The 23,714-nt window shown below is 50.9% G+C and overlaps 1 protein-coding gene across 1 annotated transcript in view; it reads right to left on the bottom strand.

The window, feature by feature from the left end:
• The window catches only part of WSCD2 (WSC domain containing 2), a 68,382-nt gene extending 44,925 nt beyond the window's left edge, over window positions 1–23,457 (bottom strand). The window contains exons 1-3 of the mRNA XM_060250082.1: window positions 22,975–23,457; window positions 5,138–5,252; window positions 1,528–1,712 (exon numbers count right to left, since the gene is read on the bottom strand). Coding sequence (XP_060106065.1) covers window positions 1,528–1,712; window positions 5,138–5,252; window positions 22,975–23,356 — 682 coding nt within the window. The 5' untranslated portion in view covers window positions 23,357–23,457. The remainder of the gene's footprint in view (window positions 1–1,527; window positions 1,713–5,137; window positions 5,253–22,974) is intronic.
• Window positions 23,458–23,714: the final 257 nt, after the last annotated feature.

The following is a 23,714-nucleotide window of genomic DNA, read 5'->3' as shown; positions in this document are numbered from 1 at the left end:
CCAGTTTCCTGCCTCCACCCCCAAAGTCCCCAGATATTTCTTGAATTGGACCTGGCAACCCTTTCTCAGCCCCTGAACTGGTGGTCCTTGACCCAAGAGATGTCCGGCTGTCTTCAAGTAGCCCTTGTTCCAACCTGGTGGAACACTCTACTGAGCAACATCTGGGCACTGCAGGAGGTGAAGCATTTCTGCAGGACCCGTTCAGCAGAGATGTTTTGACAGGCCTTTGGTTGAGGACACTGTCGGTTGCATCCTCTTGCTCTCCCATCTTCTACCCCGCTGCCCCCTCCTCCATGAGTGGTCCTTTCTGGATATTTATCACCCTCTTAAGAGCACTGATCTTATGGTTTTAAGTTGTATTATATTTATATTGTATTGATCTGCATGCTGTACACTGCCCTGAGCCCAGCTTGGTGGGGGAGGGTGGTTTAAAATCTAATAAATAAATATAAACAGAGGGGTGAGTCCAGAAGGAAGACTCAGAACTTAGCTGAGCAGGCTGGTAATATACAACCCATAAGAACCCTGATTGTCATCAACCCTCACAGAAAACCACCCTGGAGCCATAACCTACAGCAGCAGTCCCCAAATATTTTGAGCCCACTAGCACATAGTGTCAAAATGGCTTCCACAAAATGGCTGCCTCAGGAAACAGAGCCAACCACAAAATGGCTGCCATAGTTTACCTTCAATGAAAACCCTTGTGCTGTGATGGCAACCGCTGCCAAAGCAATGTTTTTAATAATCTGAGCAGCCAATCAAATCTCCAATGACCAATCAAAAGGTTTGCGGGGCAAAAGCCCTGCCTGACCACACCCACCTGGCAGGCTCTAAGAAAGGCATCAGCGGGCACCATGTTGAGGACTCCTGTTCTATCGCACTCTTATAGCACACTAAGCCCACCCACTCCCGGCACTAAAGACACAGCTGTAGGGAGCCAGAAAAGAGAAGGGATCCAACCAGAACATTCCCTCTGCCCTTCACTGCTTCCTGCTACACCCCCATCCCCCACCCCATCAGGAGAGCAGACAAATTGGGGCGTGAGGAACTCTTTGTTAGTTTGAATGCCTCCTCTGAGTGCAAAAGGAACTGGCAACTCCCTTCATGTGGAAGGAGACGAGGATCCAGAGCTGGTAAACCTCCTTCTCTGAACTTCCTGAATATGACCTTTTTTGGCATCCCTAAAAATAGGAGTAGGTCTATTCCGTGAATGGTGGTGCTTCCTTCTGGTTTCCAGAGGCTTCTCTGGAGCAAGAGGCTCTTGTAGCCGCAGATGGGTCTCTGTCCTGGGGAGAACACCCCCAACAGTTGAATGGCTCACCTGGATTCAACCCACGACTTCGATGCCCAACACGCAGCCACCCTAAGGCACCTTCAGGGGCTAACCTCTACCCTGGAGTCCTGTTTGCTCTCCTCCTGCTGGCTGGTTCTTGGGAGCCCTGCAGCCAGTTCCAGAAGGGCAACCTGAAGCTCTCCCTTCTGCAAGCCCTCCTTCCCCTCCCTTCCCCCAGCTCCCCAGGGACTTACACCTTCGTGCCGACTCCTGGGCCAGCTCCAGGCGGTAGATGGATAGGCGGTTCACTCCCCCGCAAATGTTGCTCTTCTCCCCTTTGCATTCCATGTTGCACTCGGAGTCGCTCACGTTGGGAGCCTGGATTTTGTGCCCGCAGTAGCATTCGGCCCCAAACTCCAGACCCGCGTAGAGGTAACCCCTGGAGAGACAGAGAGGCCACAGTTCATTCAGGGTGGGTCTGAGTACACTGGTGGGTGTCAAGTCCAGTTTCTGGATGTCACTTCCACTTAGAATGCCAACCTGCAGATGGAAGCTGAGGTTCCCCTGGAATTACAGCTCCTCTCGAGTCCAGACTACAGAGACCAGTTCCTCTGGATAAAATGGATACTTTTGTGGGTGGGCTCTAGGGCATTGTACTCCCTTGTACCCCATCCCCCCCAGCTCCATCCCCAGATCTCCAGGGGCGTTTTCGCACTCACCTTAATCAGCAGCGACGACCCTCTTCACCGCGCAGGATCTGCGCGGATTTCGCACTAATTGCTGCGGAGCACCCGGAAGAGCCGGAAAGTCCCGGCGCTTTTGCGGCGCAAACGGAAACTGGTTTTTGGCGGTTTCCGTTTGCGCTGCAAAAGCGCCAGGACTTTCCGGCTCTTCCGGGTGCTCCACGGCAATTAGTGCGAAATCCGCGCAGATCCTGCGCGGTGAAGAGGGTCGTCGCTGCTGATTAAGGTGAGTGCGAAAACGCCCCAGGAGTTTCCCAACCTGAAGTTGGCAACCTTACTCCCATCCCCCACCAATGGCCAGGGGGTGCTCTTGGCAACCCATTCAGAAAACCTGCTCTCTTTGAACCCTATTGTTGCGAAAACAGGCTGGGCGTCTCTCTCTGCCAACGCACTGACAAGACCAATCTACCTCCACAAAGAAAACTCAGCATATCCAGAAGAAGGTTAGTCTAGAATTCTTCTCCCTAACCCAGGAGCTCAACTTGATATTTCTGAATGCAGTTAGGCTCTAGAAGTCTTCTCAGCACCCTCTGGCACCAGCCTCTCACACTGCAAGGGAGTCTGGGCCAGGGGGGTGCCAGGAGTGAAGAAAAACACCAAGGAGGCTCGTGGCAAACTCCTGTGTCCCACCGTTCTTTGCCTCTAGTTTTTACCCTTGCACCATTTTTACACCATTTTGCACCTTTTATATGACATAGCAATAACATTAGAACATGCATTTATTGGTAAAGACATGCCAACATGGCACAGAGGGGGGAAAATTGTCAAGATTACTTATTCAAAGGCTGTGAAATTCAACTTTTTTCCAAAGCAAAGTTCTGTAGTGTGAAATTGACCAAACTGGAAGCATCGTGCCAAATAAGGCAGTGGGTTGAAATAAAACCAAAAGAGTTTCCGGCTCAACATTAGGAAGAACTTCCTGACCGTTAGAGCGATTCCTCAGCGGAGCAGGCTTCCTCGGGAGGTGGTGGGCTCTCCTTCCTTGGAGGTTTTTCAACAGAGGCTAGATGGCCATCTGACAGCAATAAAGATACTGTGAATTTAGGGGGGAGTGTTTGTAAGTTTCCTGCATTGTACAGGGGGTTCAACTAGATGACTCTAGAGGACCCTTCCAACTCTATGATTCTATGACTACACAGTCCAGTGTAGGGAGGCAGGCAAATTGCCTTAGGATTTTGTTCAGTGTTCCTCTGTGCACAGTATGTTTGTTTTACTTGGTTTTCACCATCTCATTTTGTGTTTCCCTTTCCCTCTTATCTTGTAAATAAAGTTTATATATTTTTATATGTTTTGCCTTTTACTTGGTAGACCCGGGACCTGATAACACACTGACCAAAAGAACCTACATGATCTTCTTTTAAGTTTTCCTAAGTTATTTTGTTTTAGTTTTCCCCTTCCTTTAGCAGGCCTCTCGGGTGTGGCATTTACTTCCTGGGCCTGGATGTCAGTTATGACATGTCAGTAGTTGGGTGTTAGTAACGACAACAGCGGTGGTTTTTTTCTTGATATGTTTGTTACCAGGGGAAAATGGAAGACGGGACAATCATTGACTCACCTTCAACAAGTCAGAGAAGGGTGCAATATATATGCCCTAGCTAGCTAACCAGATCAACTGAAAGGCAGGCATACAGACAGACAGACAGATGATAGGTGGATGATAGATAAGACAGACAGACAGACCTTCTCAGTCTCAGCTTCACGCTGGTAGAATGAGCTTCCTGCCAATGATAGAGCACTGCAGGACCTTCTTCAGTCCGCAGGGCTTGTAAGACAGTGCTCTTCCACCAAGCTTTCAACAGCTAATAAATTAAAATCAGAAACTGCTGCCTGGTACAGCCTGACTAGCTCCCTGAAGCACAAACCTGGACCCATCTAGAGTACCTTGACATTTGGCCCTGCCTCCACCTGGCACATTGAACAATTATGAATTAAATCTGCCAAAGAGCTGAATCAGGAAGAGGTGATTGAGTCTACTCACTGTTAGTAATGTATTTATGGCGCTTATTGCTCCAGCTGGGTTTCTAATGTTGATGTTTGCCATTTGGCCTGTAAGCGGCCATGAACCTGCTTTGGCAGGGAGGATGGGGTATAAAATAAATAAATAAATGAGAGAGAGAGAGATAGATTAGATAGATAGATAGATAGATAGATAGATAGATAGATAGATAGATAGATAGATAGATAGATAGATAGATAGATAGATAGATAGATAGATAGATAGATAGATAGATAGATAGATAGATAGATAGAGACATGGACAGACAGACAGAGAGACAGATAGAGAGACAGATAGAGAGACAGACAGACAGGTAGAAAGACTGACTGACTGACTGAGAATCTGGCATGGGTAGCTCAGACCTTCCAAGCATGAAGTCTGCACTGGCTCTCCTCTGAGGTGTGGCCAGGGGACAGACACCCCCTCACAGTCCCAGCATCCTGGGTGAAGGAAGTAGGCTCAGTTGGCCCAGTGGAAGGACTGGGCTGACGTGGGGACATTGGTAGACAGGTAGATAACGTCTGCTGCCCCAAGGAGCTCTCCCAGGTCCTGAAGGGCTTGCAACTCATTGCTGCACAAGTCTTGCTTCAGGTCAGACCGCTCATTCACCCACCTGCCTGCCCTTTCTAGCCCTGCCCAGTCCTGGAGAGCTCGTAGGCTGGCAGAGTTCATCACGGCCCCCAGGGATCCTCCTCTGCTCGCAGCTAGGCAACACAGCCGTCAACCTGTCACCTTTGCTTCCGTCAAGTACCATTGCAGAAAAGAGGGCTGCAGCTTCTCTCGGACCTTGTTTCTGCAACCGGGCAAATACTCTGCAGCTACGACAGCAGCAGCAGCAGCCAATTTCTCTCGCAGGCCAGAAAAGCTGCAGTATATAATTCCGGCTTCTCGGTTCCAGCCTTGCTCGGAAGGGCATTTCCATTGCAAATGAGGCCTTGCTTTCCCCCCAAGTGAGAAAAATTGGATCTTTCAAATCCGTTGGGCTCAGAGGGTGTCAGGAGGGAGGAAGAAAAACAACCTGGGGAGAGTCAAACTGCTGGAGCTGACAGGAGAGAAATACAGTGGATGCCTTGGAATTAATGAAGCCCACCCCACCCCCCACCCCCGTGTTCATTTGCCACCTACCGCTCGGCACAGTTGTCCTGGCAACGGAACAGTGTCATCTTTTTGTAGTCAAAGAAGGACACTCCACGGAGGGCTCTGCGGTGGATGTTGTCTACGTAGCAGCCGATGTACTTAGCTGAAGAAAAGAGAACACGTCTTGACTTTCAAGACACAAATATCAGGGCCATCCTGACCGTGCCGCAGCTGGGAGAGGCGAGGGGCCCTGGAGAAAGAACAAAGCCTCACGAGATACAACTGTGCGCCAGACCCAGGATCCCTGGGAAACCTGCTTGGGGGGGGGGGGTCCCTCTTGGTTTGCGTCTGCAGCCGCTGGAGGAAAAAAAAGAGTCTCGCAACACCCTCGGCCTTGCCGAGTCCCCAGCCAGGACTCTGGAGACCCAGGTGTCTGCTGCTTGGTGCCGCCGGGGCAGCTTTCAAGCTGCCTGGCCTTGGCAGTGCTTCGGTGCCACCCCGGAAGGTCGACAGCTGCAAGCTCAGGCAGGGCCAAGAGCAGCCCATCTGGTGCTGGGAAGCCACGACTGCTGGCCCAGCCCCTCATCCCTAGCATCTCCGGCTCAGGTAGAGCTCTCAGGTGCACCACACCTGCCGACCACTCCGTCTCACTGCTTTCAGATCCTGGCGTGCCTCCAGAAGAAAGTGCCGCACAGACAAAAACACTCATTTGGGGGTTTTAAAGGTAAAGGTAGTCCCCTGTTCAAGCACCGGGTCATTACCTATTCATGGGGTGAAGTCACATCACAACGTTTTAGATACCCCACGGGGTATTTTATTATTGTATTGTTGTAATGTCTATATTTTATGCTACGTAAGCCGCCCTGAACCTGCTTCGGCAGGGAGGGCGGGATATAAATTAAAAATTATTATTATTATTATTGTTTTCTTGGCAGACTTTTTGTTATGGGATGGTTTCCCATTGGCTTCCCCAGTCCTCTACCCTTTCCCCTCAGCAAGCTGGGGACTCCTTTGACCGACCTCAGAAGGATGGAAGGCTGAGTCAACCTGGAGCCAGCTACCTGAACCCAGCTTCCACTGGGATCAAACTCATCAGCAGAGCTTGGACTGCAGTACTGCAGCTTACCGCTTTGCACCACAGGGTTCTTTTTGGGGGTTTACCCCTATTTTTAAAAAATGTATTCTGATTGTTTATTTCCATTCACGCACATGTTTGCTTTCGGTACATTCCTTTTTTCTGTCAATGGGGGGAAAATAACACTTGCTGTAATTTCCCCCCATCCAGATGGGATTCTTTGGGCCTGTACCCCATGCATCGATCTTGCTGTGACCAGACTCAGGGTCTTCTCCCTGCACTCGAGTGATGAGAGAGCTCAAGCGGGGAGCCTTCAGCAGATCCTAGGCACTGATTACTTACCATGCATCACATCTCAATTACCTTCTCAACAGCTCTGTAAAGTAGACCAGTGTTCACACCCTGGATCAAAGAGGGGAGGGGCAAATGCCACAAGACCATAGGCCAAAAACTATTCAACCATGTCCGTCCTGAATTCCTAGCTTTCTCTAATTTTTACGCATAATAGCGGGGACACCAATGCAGGCGTCCCTGCATTGCTGACAAGGATTGTATTTACTACGGTGTTCCCACTATTATGCATGACAATTAGAGAAAGCTAGGAATTCAGGACAGACGTGGTTGTTGACTGAATATTTTTGGCACTACTGGACCTGGAGAATTGTACAGTATTCATAAGAACGGTCCCGAGAAGAAGGATTCGAGATCCAAAATGACTTGCAAAGCGGGCTAGTTCTCCATTGGACCGCCTGTTTTTAAACATTGTACTGAATGGAATATAGATGCTTTCAGCCACATAAGGACAGTAGGAGCATTGTGGAACTTATGAGGTTTTAACTTGGTGATATGTACCGGAGATATTTGTTTTGTATTTTCAATACTTATTATTCACAACAAGTTAAAATTGTATTTTACACAGAGAGTTCTTTCTTTTTGTTGTGACGAGACCATAGGCCAGCGTGGGCAGGAGGTGTGGAATCAGATGTGGACGTGGGGTTGAACTTGAAAGGAAAGGGGAAGGCTTGATTCTCACTCAGACCCAGGGAGTGGCTCCCAAGGAAGGCCATGTGTATGGCCAAGAGAAGACAGGAGCACTGGATGAGCAAACCACCCAGCTCACCCCAGGCAGGCACAATACAAACTCCTGTCCTCTCTTGGCTGAACGCATGACCTTCCTTTGGAGCCACTCCTCTGAACAAGTCCTGCCAAGACCAAGCCCAATGAGGAAAGGCTGAGAGATTTAGGAATGTTCAGTCTGGAGAAGAGGAGGTGGAGGGGGGAAAGGATGGCTCTCTTGAAGTATTTGAAGGGCTTTCACTCAGAGGAGGGCAGGGAGGCGTTCCCGTTGGCAGCAGATGAGAGGACTTCCACTTCTGGGTAGCAGTTTGTGGATGAACAAGATCTTGGGGTACTACAGGTGGACCATAAGTTGAATACGAGCACCCGGTGTGATGCAGCAACAAAAAAGGCTAATGCGATATAGGAGTTATCAACAGAGGCATAACATTCAAATCATAAGACGTCATAATCCTACTGTGCGTTGCACTGATCAGGCCGCACCTGGAGCATTGTGTGCAGTTCTGGAGGCCTCACTTCAAGAAGGATTTGGACAGAACAGAGCGAGTGCAGAGGAGAGCGGCGTGCATGGTCAGGAGCCTGGAGACAAACCGTATGGGAAAAGGCTGAGGGACTTGGGAATGTTCAGTCTGGAGAAGAGGAGGTAGAGGGTGAGGACAGGATTGCTCTCTTGAAGTCCGTGAAGGGCTGACGCTGAGGAGGACAGGGAGCTGTTCCTATTGGCAGCAGAGGAGAGGATTTGCAATAATGGGTTTAAGTCAGGGGTGGGGAACCTCCGTCCCGAGGGCCATATACGGCCCTCAAGGTCACTTGGTGTGGCCCTCGGGGATTGCTGGGCTGAGCCATGTGGCAGCCTCCCTGGGGCCTGGCTGGCCAGCGAGGATCGTGGGGCCCAGCTGCACTGTTCAGCAGCCTCCCCAGGGCCAGGCAGGGATCACAGGGCCCAGATGTACTCTGCAGCAGCCTCCCTGGGGCCTGGCCGGCCGGCCGGCCAGAATTGCTGCAGGGCCTGGAAAAGTTACTGCCACAGTTCAGTTTGCACTTGATTATCCCAGATGGGTGTGGCCTAATATGCTAATGAGGGTGTGACCTAATATACTAATATTAGGGCATGTGGTCTAATATGCTACTGAGTTCCTGCTGGGCAGCAGGCCAGGTGTGTGTGTGTGTGTGTGCGCGCGCGCCAGATTAGGCTCTCCCCACATGACTTCCAATAGAACATCAATTATTTGCATTAATTTTGCTGGCCTGAATCATTCTCCCTCGGCGGAGCACTGTTTTTTAAGTTGATAATTTTTTATGGCCCACGAATGATGTTATAAATACCCATACGGCCCTTGGCAGAGAAAAGGTTCTCCACCCCTGGTTTAAGTTAAGGATGGGAAGGTACCAGCTGGATATTTTTAACAGTAAGAGTTGTCCAACAGAGGAATCAGCTACCTAGGATAGTACTGAGACCCCCTCACTGGCAGTCTTGAAGCAGCGGGTGGGCGAACCTTTGTCAGGGATGTTCTAGGCTAGGGGTCCCCAAATCCTGGGCCGTGGACCAGTACTGGTCCATGGCCTGTTAGCAACTGGGCTGTGAGTCGTATAATTATTTCATTATATATTACAATGTAGTAGTAATAATAATAAGACATTGGATTTATATCCTACCCTCCACTCCGAATCTCAGAGTCTCGGAGTGGCTCACAATCTCCTTTCCCTTCCTCCCCCATAACAGACGCCCTCTGAGGTGGGTGAGAGAGCTCTGACAGAAGCTGCCTTTTCAAGGACATCTCTGCCAGAGCTATGGCTGACCCGAGGCCATTCCGGCAGCTGCAAGTGGAGGAGTGGGAAATCAAACCCGGTTCTCCCAGATAAGAGTCCACACGCTTAAGCACCACACCAAACTAATAGAAATAAAGTGCACAGTTGTATCATTTTGAAACCATCACACACACACACACACACACTGGTTCATGGAAAAATTGTCTTCCACAGTACCAGTCCCTGGTGGCCAAAAGGCTGGGACCCTCTGTTCTAGGCTGATCCTGCATTGAGCAGGGGGTTGGACTAGATAGCCTGTACGACTCTGTGATTCTCTGATTCTAAGACCACCATTGTGTATTCTGTAATGCCACCCTGGAGCATTAAGCCACATTAAGTTGGATACTCAGCTGTGATCTAACTCTTTCTCTCAGCAGCCGGCCTGCTGGGGGCCACTTCAAGCTGACCCCGCGCCGGGCATTTGAGTGCAGATCCAATACTGTCTCCTCAGCATGAACTGTGACGTGCGCTACAACCCAGAGTCACGGGAAACGCTGCTCTAAATGGATTACGAGGGAAGACGTGGTCCTTAACGCTACCCGCCCCAGTGCCTGGGGAGAGCTTACAGATTTGCTGGCGTGGCCAGTTCCCAGATTTCTGCGCTTCCTTAAGAAAAGCCCTTGTACGGCCTCCGGGAAAGAACATCTCCCTTGTTATGTACAATTTGCCCACCAGAAGAAACCAGCCAGCGTGTGAGGCTGCCTGCTTCTCCTTTAGGGGCACGAGGCTGGCAGAACTCGAAATGGGACACGCCTGTGAAATGCAACACCCTTTGAAAGCAGGGAGGCTCGTTCTTCCTCTCCCTCCCTTTCTCTGTCGAGGATCAGAGCTCCCAAGGCCAGAGAACTGGAGGAAAAGCACTCCGTTCTACTACCTGAGAATCGACTCTCTCGCATTGATACAAAAACAAACTAGTGCGTTGCTGGACCTTATGCGGTGCTGGATAAAACCCTGTGGAGGCCCCTAAATACAGGTAAAGGTTGTCCCCTGGGCAAGCGCCAGTCGTTTCCGACTCTGGGGTGACGTTGCTTTCACAATGTTTTCATGGCAGACTTTTTACGGAGTGGTTTGCCATTGCCTTCCCCAGTCATCTATCCTTTCCCCCCAGCAAGCTGGGCTTCATTTGACTGACCTCGGAAGTATGGAAGGCTGAGTCAACCTGGAGCTGGCTACCTGAACCCAGCTTCCACCACGGATCAAACTCAGGTCATGAGCTGAGCTTAGGCCTGCAGTACTGCAGCTTTACCACTCTGTGCCATGGGGCTCTTATATAGCTGCTCTTAAAAGTTCTGCAGGGATTTTGTGGGCAAACAGTCATCTCCCCCAGCTCTTCAAATGGGGACAAAGAAAAGGAAGGAAAGGTCTCCTGTGCAAGCACCAGTCATTTCTGAATCTGGGGTGACGTTGCTTTCACATGGTTTTCACGGCAGACTTTTTATGGGGTGGTTTGCTATTGCCTTCCCCATCTACACTTTTTAGACTTTTTACGGGGCGGTTAGCCATTGCCTTTCCCAGTCATCATACACTTTCCCCCCAGCGAGCTGGGGATTCATTTGACCGACCTCAGAAGGATGGAAGGCTGGGTCAACCTCAAGCCGGCTACCTGAAACAGCTTCCGCTGGGATCGAACTAGGGACCTGAGCAGAGGGCTCTGACTGCAGTACTGCGGCCTTACCACTCTGTGCCATGGAGCCCTGTAAGCATGAGGAGAAAGGAAAGGAAAGGTTCCCTGTGCAAGCACCAGTCGTTTCTGACTCTGGGGTGACGTTGCCTTCCCCAGTCCTCTACACTTTCCCCCCAGCAAGCTGAGGACTCATTTGACCGACCTCGGAAGGATAGAAGGCTGAGTCAACCTGGAGCCGTCTACCTGAGCCAGCTTCCGCCGGGATCGAACTCAGGCCGTGAGCAGAGCTTAGGACTGCAGTACTGCAGCTTTACCACTCTGAACCACGGGGCTCTTGTGGAGGCCCCTAGGCAGTCAAAATCTTGGGGGGGGGGGGCCCTCTCGCAAATTATCTCAGAGTTGGAGCACCGCCCACACACAGGCCCCACTTCAGCCTGCAGGCCCCTCCTCAAAAGCCCCTTTGACAAAGTTGCAGGGGAGAGGCAGAGAGAGGCAAACTTGGTGACAACGCCAGCAACAGCTGCACCAGGCAAGTTGGCCAAAGAGCAGCCCAATTGCTGGCTGCATGTGCAGGCTGGGAGGGCTGCAAGCGAGGGGAAACGGGGGGGAAGCCAGCTCGGGGCTCCTAAAGGTGTGGGGGTCCATAGGCAGGTGCCTACTTGGCCTAATTGTTAAGCCAGCTCTTTGTAAAGCCTCTTGTGTGCGAGGAAAGTGCTTTGCCTTGACTGAGCCATCTTTCCCTTCTCAGGGTTGCCTGTTTCAGATGCTACTGCGCAAAGATCTGGCTTGTGAAAAAGGCACTGAAACTGGGGCCCAAGCATAAGAACAAATGGCCACCCAAAATGGCCGGCTGTGAGCAAAAGAAAGACTGAGGGAGTTCTCACAGTTATATTAGGGTTGCCAAGTCCAATTTAAGAACTATCTGGGGACTTTGGGGGTGGAGCCAGGAGACTTTGGGGGTGGAGCCAGGAGACATTAGGGGTGGGGCCAAGATCAAGGTTGTGACAAGCATCATTGAACTACAAAGGGATTTCTGGCCCTCACATTTAAAGGGACAGCACACCTTTTCGATGCCTTCCTTCCATAGGAAATAATGAAGGATAGGGGCACCTTCTTTTGGGGCTCAAAGAATTGGACCCCCTGGTCCAATCATTTTGAAACTTGGGGGATATTTTGGGGAGAGGCACTAGATGCTGTAATGAAAATTTGGTGCGTCTACCTAAAAAAAAATGCCCCCCCAGAGCCCCAGATACCCGTGAATCAATTCTCTATTATTTTCTATGGGAATAAATTTCTATAGGGAATAATAGTGTGTCCAGCAGACATTTTCCTCCCCTCCCCCCGCTTTCTGATGACCCTGAAGTGGGGGGAGGCCCTCCAAACCAGGGGATCCCCTGCCCCCACCTGGGGATTGGCAACCCTAGGTTATATAGATATAGAGTTTAAAAAAAACCCGAAACCATCCCAATGCGTGATGCGCCCAAATAACAATTATCAGCTCATTAGCATCAAACGTGATTGCACTTACAGTTTCCAAATCAACACAATGTTATAGCGAAAGAATTCAGAAAGGACTCCTTATTCCAATTCAATACATGATGAAAAGAAGAGGATCCCATAGAGTTTTTCCCTCCCCAAATGCTAGAGAGTCCAGGGAAAACCATAGAGTTTTCCCAAAAATGCCTAAAGTAGCCGGTGTGCAATTTCACTGGCGCGATGACATCACTCATGAAAGAAGAAGATATTGGATTTATATCCAGCCCTCCACTCCGAAGAGTCTCAGAGCGGCTCACAATCTCTTTACCTCCCTCCCCCACAACAGACACCCTGTGAGGTGGGTGGGGCTGGAGAGGGCTCTCACAGCAGCTGCCCTTTCAAGGACGACCTCTGCCAGAGCTATGGCTGACCCAAGGCCATTCCAGCAGGTGCAAGTGGAGGAGTGGGGAATCAAACCAGGTTCTCCCAGATAAGAGTCCGCACACTTAACCACTACACCAAACTGGCTCTCCAGTCCCAGAGGCTGTGGGAGGACTTGGCAACCTTAGCATCTGGAGAAATCTTGATCCATCTGGAGGTCAATTGCAATAGTGGGAGATCTCTGGATGCCACAGTTTTAGGCAGGCCTCCTTTGGAGCAAGAGCTCACAGGAGCCAAACTCTGGAACCTCGAGATTTTATTGTGCTCTTTCTTTTTTAAACCCCCAATACTTGCTTCTGGGCTCCACTGTACAAACCCCCTGTGAGAATTTTGCTGAACGCTAAGGTTTGACAAACTTTCTAATATGTTTCCCCACAAAAAAATTGGGAAAATAACCAAAACATATCAAGCAGACAGATGGAAATCTTCATCATGCCCCTGTGGCCAAATAGGAGAAAGTAATTTTAAAAGTATGGTGGGAGCAAAGGTTTTATTATGCCAATTCTAATTCAAGAAGCATTTGAAGGTACATGATAAGCTGACGTAATTTAGAGGTTTACGAGGTTTACAAGATGATGCATGGGATGGAGAAAGTATTTACTTAGGCAGCACTAAGTGAAAATGTGCCCCTAATGAACTGAGCAGGAAAAAGTAGAGAGAAAAGTACTTTTCTCTCTTTCTCACAATACAAGAACTCGTGGGCATTCAATGAAATTGCTGAGCAGTAGGGTTAGAATAGATAAAAGGAAGTACTTCTTCATCCAAAGGGTGATTAACGTGTGGAATTCACTGCCACAGGAGGTGGTGGCGGCTACCAGCATAGCCAGCTTCAAGAGGGGTTTGGATAAAAATATGGAGCAGAGGTCCATCAGCGGCTATTAGCCACAGCATATTATTGGAACTATCTGGGGCAGTGATGCTCTGTATTCTTGGTGCTTCGGGGGGGGGGGGGGCAAAGTGGAAGGGCCACTGTGTGACACAGAGCGTTGGCCACTGTGTGACACAGAGCGTTGGACTAGATGGGCCATTGGCCTGATCCAACATGGCTTCTCTTATGTTCTTCTGTTCTTAGTACACCTTCTGGTGATGTCAGGGGCTGTGGAATATGCAAAGGAGTTGTGCTAACGAGCTCCAGCTAGGGTTGCCAATCCCCAGGTGGGAGCAGGGGATCCCCCGGTTTGGAGGCCCTGCCCCCACTTCAGGGTCATCAGGGGGGGGTGGAATGTCTGTTGTGCGCTCTATTATTCCCTATGGAGACCAATTCTCATAGGGTATAATGCAGAATTGATCCAAGGGTATCTGGGGCCCTGGGAGGGCTGTTTTTTAGGTAGAGGCACCAAATTTTCAGCATAGCATCTGATCCCTCTCCTCAAAAGTCCCTCCAAGTTTTAAAAATATTGGACCAGGGGGACCAATTCTGTGAGCCCCCAAAGAAGGTGCCCCTATCCGTCATTATTTCCAAATGGACGGAAGGCATTTAAAAGGTGTGCGGTCCCTTTAAATGTGGTGGCCAGAACTCCCTTTGGAGTTCAATTATGCTTGTCACAACCTTGCTCCTGGCTCCACCCCCAAAGTTCCAAGATATTTCTTGAATTGGATCTGGCAACCTGAGCTCCGGCACCTGTTTTTCAACAAAATGACTCCTGGTTTTAGGGGGGTTGCCTTGTTGCTCTGCAACAGAAGAGCTCAACTGAAGTCTTCAGGAAAGAAAGGAAAGGAAAGGCCCCTTGTGCAAGCACCAGTCGTTTCCGACTCTGGGGTGACGTTGCTTTCACAACATTTTCACGTCAGACTTTTTACGGAGTGGTTCGCCCTTGCTTTCCCCAGACCTCCCTGCTTTCCCCCCAGCCAGCTGGGGACTCCTTTTACTGACCTCGGAAGGGTGGAAGGCTGAGTCAACCTCGAATTGGCTACCTGAAAACCCAGCTTCCGCCGGGGATTGAACCCAGGTCGTGAGCAGAGCTTAGGACTGCAGCACTGCAGCGTTAACCCTCTGTGCCACGGGGCTATTGAAGTCATCAAGAGGGGGGGGGGCTCAAATCCGGCTACACTCCAGAATGACTCTTCTGGACTGTTCCGGGGCTGCCATTCCTGGCAACCAGCACCCGAGCTCAGGCACTGCTCCCCCAGCCCACAACCTTCAACTTTTCTGCAACTGAACAGAGAGTGGGGGGGGGGACTGTTGGGAAAAGCTGAGGGGGGGGGCACGTCCTCGACAGAGACTGTTTGTTCACTCAACTGTGGCTCCTGCCATTTCTTACGCCTATTAAGCGGGGGGGGGGCATCACTCTGCAAGCGCCGGGTGGGTATTCTGCCGCTCCGTAATCCATTGAAGTCGTGCCTATTAATATGGCCTGACAAGAGACCTGCAGCTTTTTCTGATTAGGACAGAAATTGCCCAAGGCAGGGAGCTGTGAAAAACCATCCCATGAGCAGGCCGGATTTCTAGCATTTTCCCTTCATTTTATTTCCCAGAGACCGGGGGGGGGGGGGGGGGGGGAGGGGGTAAGGCTGGTCCTTTCACTTACAGGAAGGATCCAGGTGGGCCCTTGAGAGAGCCACTGCTGGCTGTAGGGGGGGCAGCAGAGTGAACTGGGCCTGGCCTGTGCGTCTAGTCCAGGCTGCACCATGGCGTGGCCTAGGTCAAAACTGGGTAGCCCTCCTGGCCCAGCCAGTTCCACAGGGGCTCTAACACCCCACTTATTCCATGGCTGTTTTCAGGTCCAATCTTCCGCAGTGGAGTCTGACAGGGCCCAGTTAGGAACATAAGAACATCAGAGAAGCCATGTTGGATCAGGCCAATGGCCCATCCAGTACAACCCTCTGTGTCACACAGGGGCCAAAAAAACCCCAAGTGCCATCAGGAGGTCCATCAGTGGGGCCAGGACACCAGAAGTCCTCCCACTCTTGCTCCCCCCAAGCACCAAGAAGACAGAGCATCACTGCCCCAGAGAGAAGAACACAAGAGAAGCCATGTTGGATCAGGCCAATGGCCCATCCAGTCCAAATCTCTGTGTCACATAAGAACATAAGAGAAGCCATGTTGGATCAGGCCAATGGCCCATTCAGTCCAACTCTCTGTGTTACACAGTGGCCAAAGAAATCAGGTGCCATCAGGAGGTCCATCAAGTGGGGCCAGGACACTAGAAGCCCTCCCACTGTTGCCCCCCTCCTAGCACCAAGAATACAGAGCATCACCACCCCAGACATGAGAACATAAGAGAAGCCATGTTGGATCAGGCCAATGGCCCATCCAGTCCAACACTCTGTGTCACACAGTGACCAAAAAAACTCAAGTGCCATCAGGTCCATCAGTGGGGCCAGGACACTAGACGTCCTTCCACTCTTGCCCCCCCCCCCCCCACCCTCAAGCACCAAGAAGACAGAGCATCACTGCCCCAGACAGAAGAACATAAGAGAAGCCATGCTGGATCAGGCCAATGGCCCCTCCAGTCCAACACTCTGTGTCACATAAGAACATAAGAGAAGCCATGTTGGATCAGGCCAGTGGCCCCTCCAGTCCAACACTGTGTGTCACACAGTGACCAAAAAACCCAGGTGCCATCCAGAGGTCCATCAGTCGGGCCAGGACACTAGAAGCCCTCCTACTGTTGCCCCCCAAGCACCAAGAATACAGAGCATCACCACCCCAGACAGAGAGTTCCAACAATAGGCTGTGGCTAATACCCGCTGATGGGCCTAAGGTTGCCAATGCCCAGGTAGGGAAGGGGACCTCCAGGTTTGGAGGCCCTCCCCCCGCTTCAGGGTCATCAGAAAGCGGGGGGTGGGGGTAATGTCTGTTGAGCACTATGGAGACCAATTCTCATAGGGTATAATAAAGAATTGATCTCTATGTATCTGGGGCGGCTGGGTTTTTTTAGGTAGAGTCACCATATTTGCAGCATAGCATCTGGTGCCTCTCCTCAAAATACCCTCCAAGTTTCCAAAGAAGGTGCCTGTATCGTTCATTATTTCCAGTGAGAGGAAGACATTTAAAAGGTGTGTGGTCCCTTTAAATGTGATGGCCAGCACCTCCTTTGGAGTTCAATTATGCTTGTTACACCCTTGCTCCTGGCTCCACCCCAAAGTCCCCAGATATTTCTTGAGTCAGACTTGGCAACCCAGATGGACCTCTGCTCCAGATGTTGATCCAATCCCCTCTTGAAGCTGTCTATGCTTGCAGCTGCTGCCACCTCCTGTGGCAGTGAATTCCACGCGTTCGTCACCCTTTGGGTGAAGAAGTTACACATCCCAAGTCCGCTGAGCTTTGGGTTTCCTTCATTCCCTGTAGATGAGGACTGCAACACAATTTCTCTGCCCTGCTGGGTCAATTAATGTTTTGGTTTTTTTTTCCACTTTGAGAGGCAGTTTTTTAGGGGGGGGGGTTAGTGTGTTTTTTTTTAGTTTTATTTGTGATTTATATCCCACCCTTCCACCAGGTGGCTCAGGATTGACAACGTTGGGTTGGGAAACACCTGGAGATTTGGAGGGGGGGCGGAGTCTTGGGGAGGGGGGGGGTTGGGAGGGGGAACCACAGTAGGGTGCAGTGCCAGAGACTCCAGCCTCCTAAGCAGCCTGCAGCCTTCCACTTGTGGCATTTTGAATGACACACACAAAGAAGAAGAATTGCAGATTTATACCCCGCCCTTCTCTCTGAATCAGAGACTCAGAGCGGCTTACAATCTCCTATATCTTCTCCCCGCCCCACAACAGACACCCTGTGAGGTGGGTGGGGCTGAGAGAGCTCTGACAGAAGCTGCCCTTTCAAGGAGAGCTGTGTGAGAGCTATGGCTGACCCAAGGCCATTCCAGCAGCTTCAAGTGGAGGAGTGGGGAATCAAACCCAGTCCTCCCAGATAAGCATCCGCACACTTCACCACTACACCAAACTGGCATAGAGTTGGAAGGGGCCATACAGGCCATCTAGTCCAACCCTCTGCTCAGACTTCATTCAGCGGCACAAACAGTCACACCAAAGTTGCTTCTTCTCTGTGTTTTTTACATTCACACGGGGCACGTAAGGAAGAATCAGGGGCACTATTCCCTGTGACCGAACTGTCCGTGAGTGTGAAAACGACCAGGCAGTTCCAGATCCAGAGAAAACAAAACAGAATTCTTAATGCTTCACAGTCCCAATTCAAAAACAAAATCCTTTGGAATTCCAAAGTCTGGGGAGAAATTTAGATGGGGAAAATTTTAGAAGTTTCCCTACTCCCCACCCCCTTCCTCTTGTACAAACAGATGAAGGTGCCAGTGGAGGATCAATAGCTAGAGGAGGAGGAGGAGAAGAAGAAGTTGATGATATTGGATTTATCTCAGAGTATTAGAGTGGCTTACAATCTCCTTTATCTTCTTCCCCCACAACAGACACCCTGTCAGGTAGGTGGGGCTGAGAGAGCTCTCACAGCAGCTGCCCTTTCAAGGACAACTCCTACAAGAGCTATGGCTGACCCAAGGCCATTCCAGCAGCTGCAAGTGAAGGAGTGGGGGAAACCGGTTCTCCTAGACAAGAGTCCGCACACAGATAAGCCCTCCATCTGTCCCTCCACCTTTTCTGAGAGTCAGGGGAGAGGGAGGGGACAGACACACCTCATCTGTGTCAAACGGTGCCGTTCTGTCCCCCGGCCAAATCCACGGCCGTCATTAGGAATTAGGAGCCATCCTATCAGAGGTTAATTGCTGCGGACGCGTGGCATATGGTGGGGGATGTGGCGGTTGCCTGCATCGTCACTGACAGTTGATTCTCACTTACCATCTGGTGGAGATTCTCTGAATGTCAATTCAAATTAAACTAATGAGCATGGTCGGCAAGGTTTTGGAGACTGCGTTTCCCTCTGCCCTTCGACCACAACAAGCAACCTGAAAGCCCATGAGAAAGAATCCTGGTGCCCTTTGGACCTGGGGGAGGGTTGCCAGCGAAAAGCACAACCTGCCTCGTTTTCCGACCTCCTTTGAGACCCACAGATGCTGAATTAAAAGGGAGAAGAGTCTGGCTACTTAACTGCTAAGAATCCAGCACAGAGACACTTTGTCCAATGAGCAGAATGAGCAGAATCGGACAGGTAGCAATCAGTGTTCCTGGTTGGTGTAGCGGTTAAGTGTGTGGACTCTTATCTGGGAGAACCGGGTTTGATTCCCCACTGCTCCACTTGCAGCTGCTGGAATGGCCTTGGGTCAGCCACAGCTCTCGCAGGAGTTGTCCATGAAAGAACATCTTATGAGAGAGCTCTCTCAGCCCCACCCACCTCACAGGGTGTCTGTTGTAGGGGGAGGGGTAAAGGAGATTGTAAGCCGCTCTGAGATTCAGAGTATAGGGTGGGGTATAGATCTGCTGTCTTCTTCTTCTTCTAAACTGAGTTATCATGAGCTAGCTCACCGGTTTTTTTAGCCTCCGGCTCACAGTTTTGTCTTCGCTCAGGAAGGATGGCCCCAGAGCCAGATAATTGATGCAGTAGCCAAATCGCTCACTCACATCTTTAATGCCAGTAGCTCACAAAGTAGAATTTTTGCTTGCAAGTCTCCGTAGCCTAGAGGGAGTATTGGTAGCTGTGGCAGACCACTGTGGACCGAAAAACCCATCAGGTTTTCCTCCCATCTTTGGACCACAGAAGCAGTCTGCAATCCAGTAGCCGTTGCTGGGAATTATTCTGGCCCAGCCACTTTGCGTCAGCTTCTTGGAGGGGAAGTCGAACACCTCCTGAGCTTCTGTCCTTCCTTCCTTCCTCTTTGACCCTGCCTTTCCCAGGGGCTGCCTCAATCTGCTTATGAACCAGAGCCTTCTACCATGAAAACGGGAAGCATGCTAAGTCATGTAGGATGCTTATATGCCTCGTTTCCCAATCAATCATGCCAGCCTTGGGTCTGGAGATGACCGGGAGGAAGGCTGTCGAAAAGAGCACCTGAAAGACTAACAACATTAGGGGCAGGGGAGAAGCTGTCATGAGTCATGGCTCATTTCTGCAGTCTTTCAGGCGCTACTGACCTCTTGCTCTTTTCTAACGCTACTAGGGTGCCCAAGTCCAGTTCAAGAAATACCTGGGGACTTCGGGGGTGGAGCCAGGAGACACTGGGGGCGGAGCCAGGAGCAAGGGTGCGACAAGCATGATTGAACTCCAAAGGGAGTTCTGGCCACCACACTTAAAGGGACGGCACACCTTTTAAATGCCTTCCCTCCACTGGAAATAGGGTTGTCAAGTCCAATTTAAGAAATATCTGGGGACTTTGGAGGTGGAGCCAGGAAACTTTGGGGGTGGAGCCAGGAGACATTAGGGGTGGGGCCAAGATCAAGCCTGTGACAAGCATCATTGAACTCCAAAGGGAGTTCTGGCCATCACATTTAAAGGGACGGCACACCTTTTCAATGCCTTCCTTCCATAGGAAATAATGAAGGATAGGGGCACCTTCTTTTGGGGCTCATAGAATTGGGCCCTCTGGTCCAATCATTTTGAAACTTGGGGGGTATTTTGGGGAGAGGCACTAGATGCTGTACTGAAAATTTGGTGCCTCTACCTTAAAAAACAGCCCTGCCCTGAGCCCCAGATATCCACGGATTAATTCTCCATTATTTTCTATGGGAATAAATCTCCCTAGGGAATAATAGAGTTCCCAGCAGACATTTCCCTCCCCTCCCCCCGCTTTCTGACAACCCTGAAACGGGGGGAGGGCCTCCAAACCGGGGGATCCCCTGCCCCCACCTGGGGATTGGCAACCCTAACTGGAAATAATGAAGGATAGAGGCACCTTCTTTAGGGGCTCACAGAATTGGACCCCCTGGTCCAATCTTTTCGAAACTTGGAGGGTGTTTTGAGGAGAGGGTCTTTTGCAAATGTGGTACCTCTACCTAAAAAAAACAGCCCTCCCCCAAGCCCCAGATACCAGCAGATCTATTCTTCATTATACCCTATGGGAATTGGTCTCTATAGGGAATAATGGAATGCCCAGCGGACATTTCCCTGCTGGGCAGTCCATTATTCCCTATGGAGACCAATTCCCATAGGGTATAATGAAGAATTGATCTGCTGGGGGGGGCTGTTTTTTGAGTTAGATTTGCAGCACCCTGGCTGCAACAGAGGTCATCGGGGCAGCCCCACCTACTATTACAGTAGTCTGAACTCAACAGGACTAAACTTCCAGAAGAAGCGCAGCTCGTGTGCTCAGCCCAGCTGGCCAAAGAGGCTTCCGGCATCAACATGGAGACCTGAGGAGGATCTTAAGGCACCCGAAGCAGTGGTCTTCAGGGGATTTGTTGTCTCTTCCAGAATAGGGAACAAGAAAGCATTCATTTGCTGTAGCTCCCTTCCACGGCCTCATGGGACTCAAGACCCTGTCTTGAGTCCCATGTTGGAACAATAGAGGAAGAAGAAGGAGAAGAAAAGAAGAAGAAAAGCATAGATTTATACCCTACCCTTCTATCTGATTCAGATTCTGTCTCAGAGCAGCTTACAATCTCCTTTATCTTCTCCCCCCACAACAGACACCCTGTGAGGTAGGTGGGGGCTGAGAGAGCTCTCCCAGGAGCTGCCCTTTCAAGGACAGCTCTGCAAAAACTATGGCTGCCCCAAGGCCATTCCAGCAGCTGCAAGTGGAGGAGTGGGGAATCAAGCCCAGTTCTCCCAGATAAGAGTCCGCGCACTTCACCGCTACACCAAACTGAAGCAACAGCCAGCCAGCTGCCCCACGGCAAACCATTTCAAGGTCTTGGCCTCTGTCCTTCTTTCCAGCGATTATCCAGGCTTTGTACTTATTCAGAAACTGGCCGCATCCCCCTGCCCCACTCAGAAACAGAACAGTCTGGTTTGCAAGGGCACATCAGGGCTGCAGAAAGCACAGCGTCGGAATCCCAGAGGAGTCCTCCCCCCCCCCCCGCATCCCCATTTCATAATGAATGAAACACCACGGAGGTGGTGAGATCCTCTCCTCTCCAAAACGAAGTGTCCTGTCAAGGAGAGTAAATGAGGCCTTCAGAGACGCTAAGCACTCCGCAGACAGCCGCATAAGTCACCAGTCAAAAGATGCCGTTGGCCAAGAAGAAAATGAAGGGGGAGCAGGCCGACAGCCGGGTTTGTAGCACCGGGAAATGCCAGGAGCAGTTTAGGCCCAGGTTCCAACCTTTGAGTGGCTGCATGGAGAACGGGCACCTCCAACCAAGACCCCTGGCCCGGGGGCCACACTGCGAGGAGGTGGGGTGCATGATTCCATTGCATGTTTCTCCCTAGCCTTCAATTTGAAGGGTGCAGTCACAGTGGCATGTAGCTCTTCTGAAGGTGCAGGTGAAGGGGTTGACAAAAAAAGAACTGAGATTAGACGAACTCATGGAAGATGGCTGGATTCAAATGCAGTCGCACCTTAAGAAACCAGCGAGGTTTTCACGGTCTGAGCTTCTGAGAGTCCAGGCTGCAGACACAAGAAGGATTCAAGGAGCTCCATTTTTACTTTGTGTCACATAAGAACATAAGAGAAGCCCTGTTGGATCAGGCCAGTGGCCCATCCAGTCCAACACTCTGTGTCACACAGTGGCCAAAAAACCCCAGGTGCCATCAGGAGATCCATCAATGGGTCCAGGGAACTAGAAGCCCTCCCACTGTTGCCCTCCCAAGCACCAACAATACAGAGCATCACTGCCCCAGACAGAGAGTTCCAACAATACGCTGTGGCTAATAGCCACTGATGGACCTCTGCTCCATATGTTGATCCAATCTCCTCTTGGAGCTGTCTATGCTTGTAGCAGCCACCACCTCCTGTGGCAGTGAGTTCCATGTGTTCAACACCCAGAATTCACTGCTGCAACACTGTTCTGCTACAGACGAACATAGCTACCCTCTGAACAACTCTTTATGGAGGATGAGTCTGCTCTCCCCAAGGCAGGGGGAAGGGCTTGTCCTTGTAATGGAATCATGGGCAAGATGTGTGGCAAGATGTGGCCACTGATTGGCTGAAACCAGGGGTGGAATTCTAGCAGGAGCTCCTTTGCATATTCGGCCACACACCCCTGATGTAGCCAATCCTCCTGGAGCTTACGAGGCTGTTTTTTGTAAGCTCTTGGCGGATTGGCTACATCAGGGGTGTGTGGCCTAATATGCAAAGGAGCTCCTGCTAGAATTCCACCCCTGGCTGAGAAAGCAAATTTAGGCAAGGACCAGGATGTTGCCAATTAAGCAACAGCGGTTGGGGCAGAAGGGAACACAAGGAAAGGACTGAAGGGGGAGGATATCGGCGGATCCCGAAAGTGCTCGACTGGATCATTCCTTTTGGCAATACCAAATTTTTTGCTGCAGTGCAACAGAGAGCCTTTTGCAAGGCCCAAAAGCCAGGTCTTTGTATTCTCTGCATAACATTCTCCCTCCGCACCACCAGGTCCCTTCATTCCCCTGCAAAGGACCCCTACCTTTGTCTTCCTCCTTCTCGCGGACGTTCCTCCCCTTGAGGGCCCGGCTCCACGTCCCACCGTAGTCTCCAGGATTGCTCCTCGCTGGCGTGTCCTTGGAAGGGATTTTGAACCAGGACCCATACCTCCGGGCAGTCGTCAGAGGCTCCGGCAGCTCCTTAAATTCCCTGCTAAGCTGCAGTGTCCCCAAATACTGGAGTTCAGTCCTGCCGCTGGTGCCCTCGTGGGCGCTGGGCTCGTTCTCCGAGACTCTCGGCTCCCCGGTGAAGCTGGCATGGAGGAACACCAAGCTGCCGGCAGTCAAGTAGAGGGCGATCAGCATGAAGAACCGGATGGGTTTCCGCTGGAAGTACCTCTGGAATTTCACCAAGAGCCTGGCCATGCTGGTCTCATTCCGTGTCTTGGCCGGGTGCAAATCCGCAGTGCGAAAAGCAACAGCGGCTCCAGGCTTGCAAACCGATTCTCAAGCTAGGGACAAGAACTCAAACGGCTAATTGTCCCCAAGCTAAGGACAAGAACGCAAATGGCTGAGTCATAATGCCCGGTAGACAGCCCTCTATGGTCTGTGGCCCCACTGTGGTATTTCAAGCGAGAAATGATTCCAGTTGGCACCACCAATTGGTCGTGTTTCTAACTTGTACATCAATTACTCCCCATTCCGCGGTCCCGCTGGGCCCTGGCCTTGGCGAGGGAATGTGTGTTATCTTATTTTAGATACTGGGCTGGCCCTGAAAAAGTTG

The sequence above is a fragment of the Heteronotia binoei genome, chromosome 11 (genome assembly GCF_032191835.1).
Source record: "Heteronotia binoei isolate CCM8104 ecotype False Entrance Well chromosome 11, APGP_CSIRO_Hbin_v1, whole genome shotgun sequence".
NCBI classification, from domain to species: domain Eukaryota; kingdom Metazoa; phylum Chordata; class Lepidosauria; order Squamata; family Gekkonidae; genus Heteronotia; species Heteronotia binoei.
Note: the sequence above shows the minus strand (reverse complement) of the source record. Positions and strands in the feature narration are given on the sequence as shown.